Source organism: Hyalella azteca, unplaced genomic scaffold (genome assembly GCF_000764305.2).
Source record: "Hyalella azteca isolate HAZT.00-mixed unplaced genomic scaffold, Hazt_2.0.2 contig6145, whole genome shotgun sequence".
Taxonomy (NCBI): Eukaryota; Metazoa; Arthropoda; class Malacostraca; order Amphipoda; family Hyalellidae; genus Hyalella; species Hyalella azteca.
In genome coordinates this window covers 225,821-235,307 of record NW_025936313.1, presented here as the reverse complement: position 1 = coordinate 235,307, position 9,487 = coordinate 225,821, and the positions used below count along the sequence as shown (strand labels likewise).

Genomic DNA, 9,487 nt, shown 5'->3' with positions numbered 1-9,487 from the left:
CAATATTTTGTGGAATGATTAATGAGTTCTTTATATATCACATCTTGCTCAAAATTCTGATAGGACTAGAAGTCTGCACGCACTAGGTTCGAGAGGTTTAAGATTTCTCACCTCTGATTGCGTTGAAGTTATTTCTCATAAATATCACTGTATAGAATAATGGAAAATAAACAACTAGTTATTGCCATGTACTTTTACTCATCCTATATTCATTGTTCGGCAGCAAACAAGCATTGTATGTATATATTCAGCTGATCAGACCACGAGTTCAAAATAGCTTGCTAGACATTTCATAATTTTGACAACCATGCCTATAGCAAATTTAATGAGATGCTAAAAGCATTATGACGCTCAAGTGTTTTGTTTCATTCGAATTTGTATACTGCTTTTTATTTAAGTATTGTCGTCATACACTTGTTCAGTAGAAGTTTCATTACCGAGTAAATATGTGATTCTGGAATGCATATTGTTGTAGTTTCCTTTCGTTCAACAGACCAACTTAAGGTAGAGGCTATAGCTCTATAAACTGATGTGATAACAGTCGGTGCATCCAAATATTCGGTGGGTTTTGGTCTTCCATTTGATAGCCATTTCATCAGGAACAAATGTTCCGCCGGTGCTGCAGACGTCAAGTGTTCAGGAGATAGCATTCTTAGTCTTCTTCGATCGGCCATGAGTCGTGACTTCGATGATGAAGACTGCCATGGCGAAGACAGTGCCTGGAGAACGAGAAGTGATTCGTCTGCAGTATGATGCGCAAAAAGTTCCGACGTCTAGATGAGTAGTTTAAACTTTTTTCCGTAGTTGAAACAATTAAAGGTTCAATGCGCCATCGCGACAATATGTTATCCCATAATGCATGCGTTTTGGACTGCAACTATATAATATTTTAACAAATTTTTCACCTGAAGTATGTCAACCCATGACTCTATTTAAAATTAAGCAGGGAACTGCACGCTAAAGCTCCGATAAAATCATTCAAGTAATTTGAAAAGGAGACTATTTATGTTTCAGCTGCATCTTATTTGACTCACCGATTGCGTAGATGAGAAAAAGACCAAAAAAGTCCTTGACGGCCAAGGGGCGTGACTCACTCAAATTTTTCTGCGCCTTCATGCACCAAGTCGAGTTTCCAAGAGCCTTGTCCTGAAGATGAGACGATATACCTGCCTGGATCACCCGAAGTAACCTAAATACGAAAGTTACGCTTAATAATACCCAGTCTCGTGCAATCGAATTCGTCCACTTCATGAGATAGACAAGACACTCAATGCTTCTTAATCTGTAATACTTCCCAATTGGCTGCTACTCAAGCCAAAAAGCTTATTGTTTATCTGATATTCGAATGGCAAATTATAAGTAAAATGTTATTCGTTAACAAGTTGGTCGGAAGTTCATGCTAAAACTTCCCTACAGCCTCACATCATGTCAAGTTGTTCTTTCAGAGGCGATTTCTTCGGGTATCCGTAGGTCATGTAAACGGGCACCATGCCCGTCTCCGCCAAGGCCAAGCGACAGTCACCTTGCTGGAGAGAGAATGATAATGTTTAAAGTAGCTGACGTACTGACTTGAATTCGAAGTATCTATTTCGCCAATCATTCAACGGATCCAGTAATGTAGCTTATGTTGCTCGGGTATTTTGTGTTATGTGTTGTTTCCCGTGGGGAATTTTTGTGGTTCAATTGTTTGGTGTCTCTGCTCTCATCAAGCCTTCCAGTACCTATTTTCTCGTGCTTCTATTGCTATCATTTTTTGTATTTCCTCATCATATCATCCTTTATAAAAGGATGGGAGACGCCATCATAAAATGGGAGACACCATTTAATTTAAGCACGGGAGACGCCTCCTTTAATTCGTGATAACTCATTTAAGATGCATTCTACATACCTGCGAGAAGTCAGTCGAGATGAAACTCAGCAAAATTACCCTCGGTGCAATTACTGAAAAAAAACATTAAAATTTTGTCATAATTCTTCATGCTATAACAGTTTTTCAAAATTGTTGCTATTCATCACAAAATCGAAAGCATTGTTGATCTTCCTAGTTATAAATTTGTGATACCAAGTTCTATGTTTTTTTGGTAAATAATTGGATTGAACGAGTTTTTTCTCAACATACATCAGATTATGATAATTATTAACGGGATTCGGGTAAACGGGATCCTATAATTGCACGGATTATTTACCCGGTTAATGCCAGGCAATCCTGCTAGTGTCTGATAAATTTGAAAAATCAAAGACTGAAAGTATAACATTTTCAAATTTTTGCACAAAGCGGTACAAGTTAAAACACCTGCGACTTTTCTGGACAAGGCTGTGTCGACAACCTCTTCAGTGGTCGGCACGAAGTCGTCCCTCTTGGCCCACAATTTCCCGTCGGGTACATCAGGCTCATGAATTGCCGTGTACTGAATAGAGAATAAAATGCTTGTGATTGCAGTCGATTTTATATTCAAGTGATCTTAGTGATAAATTTAGCGTTCGCGATTCTTTCAGCCGATTAATAAGCACATGTGTTGACTATCGATCTTGTGGGTTTAAAAAGAATGCTTAATCAATTGTAGAATAGATTACATAAAACTGCATGGCGTTTATTTTTTCGCAAATTTTGGAATATCATGCAGGCTGTGGAAGGTCAGTTAGATGAATCATAGTAAGATGTGGTACTAAACCTAGACCAAAATCCGCTTCGAAACTTATGTATTAGAGACCAACAGGTACTCTGTTGTTTAGCTTCCATCACAGTGGTCACCTTCATGGCGGTATCTACAAAAAGGGCTGAAGTTCTAATACATATGGTCGGCCCAAGCACACTTACTTTGCGCTTCCTTGCTCGGCGCCTACTTGCACCCAGTAGGGTAACATGGGGCAGCGAGCCCACTGCGGGTCACGGGCCCATAGCGGGTTTCTCGCTAAGTATGGCAGATATTGGTCCGTGTTCTCTACCGCCGGTCGACAGTGTGGGGCAATGGGCCCATTTTGACACTTTTTACAAAATAGTGTTTCATTAAAAATTGAATAACTCTATAGGCGTCTAATTCACATCATACATTCCTCATTAGTTGCACCTTTAAACAAAACAAAGAACCACCTCGTATCAATTAAAATTTCATCAAAAATTTAGTCTAAAAAAGTGGGGGGCGCGCTGCCCCACGTTACCCTACGTGTTTTAACATCAGAGCAAATGTTGCCTTCCTACTCCATTTTGTACAAACCAAACGACCCACGTAGTTTTCTTAAAAGTTTCGTTTTAATAAAAAAGTAAATGCAAAAATCTGTAATAATTTCAGCAGCGGCGCGTCACTAGTAATTAACTTATATTCTGAATTTAAACAGATCCGTTCAGAAATGAAGGAGTTTTGATTCGCTTAGTTGCGCAAAAGTTGCGTTCTTTCGTTTTAATAGAAAACTAAATGACGTAAAAGTCTAATAATTCTTCATCACCAGATTGCAAATACCTGTAATATTCTTAATTTCAAGCAGATCCGATCAGAATTGAAGGACTATGATTTGGGAAGTTGCGTAAATGTTGTGTTTTGAGTCTGAATCCGCTGGCGCGGATGAGTTCCGATAAGTGTCGATCCCGTCTAAACAATTTAAGCATCGTAAAGCCTTCCATATGAAATATTTTAGGTGCAAGTGAGCAAAGTGAATGTTGCGGCAAAACAATAGACTTTGAATATATCACGGAGCAAGCAGAGCATTTAAAGTTGATGATATAATAATGAACAAAAAAATGTATGATAGTCAATGATGAATGACCTTAAAAACAAAGTTTTAAATCAAACCTTCAAGTAGACAGGATAAATTGTGCCTTCTTGCCAGGTCAACTTGTATTCGTTCTGCTGCCCGAACTCCACAATAGAGTTGAACGGTAACTTGATCTGAGAAGAAAACGAGACTCAAGATTTGTGGGCATACAGATTATAAACATTTCTTCCTTATACAGATAATCACGAATTAGCTTTGACCAATGAAACCTTAAATTAATCGTTTAATTGCTCGAGTGCACTGCTTTTCCTTGTGATAAGAGCCTTAGGGATACATCGGATGATGTATCCTTAATGTATGATCCTTCGATCCTTTGTCATTGATAAGGATGGCTCTAAACTTCTAAAGTTACACCAGTGAATAGTCAACTAACTTTGTCATTGACGAGGATTGCTAGTAAATTACTCCGGTACATCAGGGAGAGCATAAATCCCATGAAAAGCCAGGTGGTGGCGAGGGCTCGGCCAGCTCCACTGTCTGGTGTGTCGGTCAAATCTGAAAACCATAATAGCCGATGAACTTCTGTGTGATAAATGATAATGACATTTTTCAAATTCACTGTCTTCTTGTAGCTTCTCTTTTTTATTGAATAACAAAGATCATTGTGCATTCCTATGTTCTCTAAATCGGTTCAATGGTATTAAAGAAGAGATTTAATTACCTTGCGACAAGAAGATTTTCCAAGTCCACGTGAAGCCTCTGGAGAACATCTCTGGAATCGGATGGCTGCCCTTGGAAGTTGAGCTGCATTTAGTCAGCCTATTGCAGGGAAATAAAATTTCTAATTTAATTATTATTCGTGTGAAAACATACAATTGTAAAAATTTTATGTTCTCATGTAAGAACGCAGAAATGTCATTTCCAATTGATAATATTTTGAAAATTTAAGTGTTGCTCTCATCGAGCCCAACAATTGACTAATATAAAAAAATCCGTTAAAGAAGCCATGTACAGTATATCAGGGCCTTTCATCTCACATAGTTGGTTTTAACCTGAAAATTTACTCATCTTTGGTAGTTTTCGTGCAACCTAGAAACCTTATATAGCCTTATCATTCAGAACCTCAAGTAAGAGGCTGCCAGATGTAGCATGCCGGCAAAGGCTCCCACTATCAGCATTGATGCTACCACCCACGCCCAGACCTGCCGAATAACATCCCAAGTTAAACATTTCACATAAAGGAAATGATATGGAATTCAAAAATGAAATAATTTCCTCTGAATTCATTTCATTTTAAAAGTTAGTAAAGTTTGTCAGTCATTCATGTGTAGAGAGATCTGAACAAGATATGCGTGAGTGTCAATACACATGTAGAAACGTATCAGTAGGACCTCATTATGACCAGTACCTCCAGTACGAATGGTTTGGATAATGTAAAGATGTCAGGTTGAATTTTCGTGATTCTTTTGTAGAGGAAACCGTGTTCGTTGAACATGTAGCCTGGTGCGTAGTCGAGCACTTCCGAGCGCGTATTGTGCTGGGCTACTGGACCCATAACCAAGTCAACCTCCTACACAAGAAAATAATTATAATTTTTTGTGGGTGCTAACCACCCCTCCTGCACAAACAACGGGTGAAATATAACAAAAGATTGCATTAATATTATCCTTAACAAAAGGGATAATAATGACCGTTTGGAATGATTGGCAATTTTTTTCAATATATGCAGAGTTCTTTTTCAACGCTGAAACCGCTATATAAGATCTCGTTCGTGGTTCATTTCTGTAGATAAAATCTTTAAAATTGAGAATCAATGATACGGTAGTCAGAAGAAACGGATTTTAAATCGTATAATATAGCAGTTTACCAGGAAAAAATCTTTGTTCAAATTTAAAGAGTATTATAACGAAGTTTTTTACAAATATGTTTTTCATTGGGTCCTTAACTGTCGCTGGAGCATGCCGACTGCGCCGCTGTACGATCCATTCACTGCAGTCCCCAACACGGGTTCCGGCGACAACTCCAAGTAATAACTGGGCAAAAAAATCTCGCAAACATTTCTAATGGAGAGGTTTCTCGTGAACTGAATTTCCACGCATTATGATATCAAGGAACAAATTTTAATAAAAAATTAATTAGTTGCAGAGCCTACTTCTCAATTGACACATTTAAACTTGTCATATACTCACCACCATCCCAGGTACTGCATCATTATCCTGAAAATTTCGATGTGGGCGCCGGTGTAGGGCTTCTTGCTGAGGTCTACGATAGCTTGCGACCACTGCAACAAACAAACATCATCATTAGATTTACATAAACATTAATATCGGTACCATCACTACTTGAAAAGAAAGTGGAGTCAAGCTCATTTTTTAATTATATTGGGACAAATAATTATCGTTTGAGTAAAATTATGGACATTGAACGAGAAGCCACTCAAGTTCGCAACGGGGACGTTGTTGATAATTATTCTGTACTTTTAAATTTAATATTGAGCGATAACTATAGTTTTTCTGGTTTCATGGTTAAAATCAAAACATTCGCCAGCGATATAAAATAAATTAAGAAATTTCTAGAGTTTGATGAGAATTCGATTTACATATAAATAAATTTATTTTAAAAACACCTTTATGTTTAGTGGTACAATAATACTGGTGCCAATGATTAAATGTATTCTCTATTCACAAATGCTATTTTAGTTGAATAAAGCTGCATTCAAAGTTAACTCCGTATGTATTAACTTTCAACCTTAATCGGCTTCCTATTCATTACAATGAATTCAACTATAACATACCAATTGAAATTTTCCTGAGGAAAATTTAAAATTCGTAATTCGTAACTTGTATGGTCGCGAAACTTGCACCCAGAACAGTTACCTCTGTGAACAAGGTAAAATAAATCTATTTACAAGTTAAAAAGAACTCCATGTACAAAGTATAAAAGAAATCCATACACAAGGTATGAATTTGAATAAAATTCAAAAATCGTCACTCACGGGGGTCATCGCGGCGATGATGCATCCCGGCGTGGGCTCGAAGGCCTCGAAACTCTTGCCGGTGGGGGAGTTGGGGATGGTCCACTCCCTCATGAGCCACACGATGCAGCACGTCTCCGTGAACTAATGTTACGCCCTTCTTTGAGTTAAGTGAACGTTTCTAAGCGATTTATTAGTTACGGTTCAGATAAAGTTTAATTTGTGAGCAGTCCAACACGCACAGCCAGAGTAAATGCATGGTGGTAATTATGGCACAAAATTAAAACATTTCAACATTTACAAAAATGCGCTATACACATATTTCCCTCTTCTACTATCATTTATCTTTCTCCTTCGTTTTTCGTGGCCATCTCTTTGCGCCTTCGTTTTTCGTGGCCACTTTGTGCCATCTCTTATTTTTTGGTCACTCCTCTAGTGGCCTCCATCACATTCTGTACTAAGGTTATGAGGCCGAAGCCGCGGCTCCCGGCAAACGTTCTGTCACATGTGTTGCGCTGTAATTTTGTCTTCTTCATTGGGTTTCTCAAAGAAATTTGGACGGTTTTTGGATCTTTTTGGCAAACGGTGATGAGAAAATAATAATTTTGTATTTAAAGGTGCTTCATTCTTCAAGCGAACGCTCGGATTTGTGCTAGATAATCTCTCGTGGTAATGATTTTTCAGAACGAGTTACTTAATTTGTGAAGTATTAATAACTTTTCCATCCAATAAAAGCTATATTATTAAAAATGGGCATTTGTAAAATGTCAAAACTCTAAAATCCTTTCTACCTTAACTTTAAAATACAAACGTTGTAACTTGCCTAATTTTCACCCTAACAAAATTTAGATGCTGATGCAGTAAGTGCCACTGCCGCCTAGGACTAGTGGAGTGCGTAAATTAACCACTCTATGTACGCTTTCTGCGCAGGGTTTGAAGAGCAGCCTCTGATCAGATTGCAAGCTCGTTATGACGGCACAGCCTACTTTTTTCATACTCTCAGGCGACTATAAAGTGGGAGAAGAGTTTCTGACCAGAAACTGATTTTGATCGGCAGGCCAAGCAGACCCTGAATTACTTGCAGCCGATTGTAGCTACTATTCGGCTGAATTTTGAAAGGGCATTAAAATGCCACAGAAGTTATTAGTAATAAACGCTTAAAACCAGCTAACTGAAGTGAAATTTTAATCGCACACTCAGTATCTCTTCTGTCAAGCCTACTTAAAGCAACAGCAAATACGCTTAATCTTAAATAAGCTTGGCCTATTTATGAGCATAATTTCAAGTTAAAACCTATGTCTCGCAGAAAAAAATTTACGTGCATATTTTGCTGATCATGTCCACACTGCAAGCGTAGATGCAAATTCCGATTTCTTTTTTATTGAAATCTTGTGTATCGCAAGCTACGAAACACTCCTGTGACTAGCTTACCTTACCTGTTTGAACAGTAAAACTATAAATTTTCTCAATTTAGTAATTTTCAGTGAGATATAATTGTTGGTGTAAGATGGCCGATATTTTTGTTGATTAAATGGGGAACCAGCCTAGCCTCGTTCTCGAGAATTCATGCGTCGCGGGAAGTGGATTAATCAAAGTAAACCTTTAACTGAGTATCATTAGTCTGCTGTTCAACGAAGCACTTTAAGGCAATTAAAATCCCTATATTATTTAAACTCCTCCATTGAGTCAATAACCAGCAGAAGATGTGATGAGCATAACGTGTTGCACATTACAGTTGTACACGGCACATGAGCTCTGAGCATGACATTTTCTGAAATTCACTGTAAAATTCAGTATGTCAGCTTTTGCATTTTGTTGTTAATATAACAGTATTCATTAAAACAATTAAATCCATTAAGTCTTATTTACGTGCACATCAATGAACATCGCTCATTAACATTAGGTATTTCACAAATTTTCACTTTTTTACGTTGGATTTGTCGATAAACTTTCTTTGAAGAGCGTGGTTTTCAAATCCTACTCAGGCAGCCATAAAATCATCCTCTGCTGTTTCTTCGGGCAGGCATGCTTTTATATGAAAATTTAGTTGATCTATCATTAGATTAACATCATAATATTGTTTCATTTATAATGACACGTTAATTTTTGAATAGTAACTTTTATGTTACTTCTAACACGCCCTTAACTAGCCAAATGCGTGGAAGATGAATTGTTCACAAGTTGCGACAAAGCCTGAATGGCAACGCAGAAAAATTATTTGCTAGATGCCGCCGCACTCAATGGCATTCATATATTAATCGAGAGCAACATTAACAGACGGAAACCCAGACTAACTGAAATATTTTGTCCTAGGCTCCTAGGTTTCATGAATATTAAATTAAATATTCTCTTCTGTAATAGAATTCAACTTTTTCTTGAAAATCAAAATTAGAACATTCTGAACATTTTTGCATTAAAGGTCGCACGATCACTGAACTGCATTACAATATTAAATTCTCCCTTCCTCATACTTATGCTTCTAGATGCATGGTCTCCCATGCAATGATTTATTTGCAACAGAACGCATTCATAGGGACATGAGATGCTTAATCCGCTTTATTGGAATCCAATGTCGTCTGCATACAAATGACACAAAGTTTACGACCTTATCCAGTGAGACATAAATCTTGAGTATAAGTTTCATATTACTTTAATTTCGACCTCCTCTATTCCTCTAAGTTGGTGGGAAAGATCAAAATGCTCGGTATCGGGCCGCATTTATTTATTTAGGCTTTCTCTTATTGTTGTACGGACTATAATATAATTGACTGAATGTTGCAATAAAATGACCACGAAATCCTA

The 9,487-nt window shown here is 37.5% G+C and overlaps 1 protein-coding gene across 1 annotated transcript; it reads right to left on the bottom strand.

Annotated features, from left to right (window-relative positions):
* Nucleotides 1-214: 214 nt before the first annotated feature.
* LOC108673184 (glutamate receptor ionotropic, kainate 2) lies at nucleotides 215-5,266 on the bottom strand. The gene is made up of 10 exons (XM_018160973.2): nucleotides 5,120-5,266; nucleotides 4,834-4,913; nucleotides 4,433-4,530; nucleotides 4,145-4,266; nucleotides 3,789-3,884; nucleotides 2,294-2,408; nucleotides 1,889-1,941; nucleotides 1,423-1,526; nucleotides 1,035-1,189; nucleotides 215-719 (listed from the first exon to the last, which is right to left on the bottom strand). Exons 1-10 carry the CDS (start codon nucleotides 5,264-5,266, stop codon nucleotides 637-639), a joined length of 1,053 nt encoding a protein of 350 aa, XP_018016462.1. The 3' UTR covers nucleotides 215-636.
* Between the last annotated feature and the right edge of the window lie 4,221 nt (nucleotides 5,267-9,487).

What these genes read in the sequence shown, in the direction of transcription:
- LOC108673184 (XM_018160973.2), bottom strand. Translation starts at nt 5,266, where the DNA reads ATGGGTCCAGTAGCCCAGCACAATACGCGCTCGGAAGTGCTCGACTAC. An exon ending in GAAAATCTTCTTGTCGCAAG is followed by an intron (nt 4,267 to 4,432) that starts GTAATTAAATCT and finishes TATGGTTTTCAG; the next exon opens with ATTTGACCGACACACCAGAC. An exon ending in TTTATCCTGTCTACTTGAAG is followed by an intron (nt 2,409 to 3,788) that starts GTTTGATTTAAA and finishes TTCTCTATTCAG; the next exon opens with TACACGGCAATTCATGAGCC.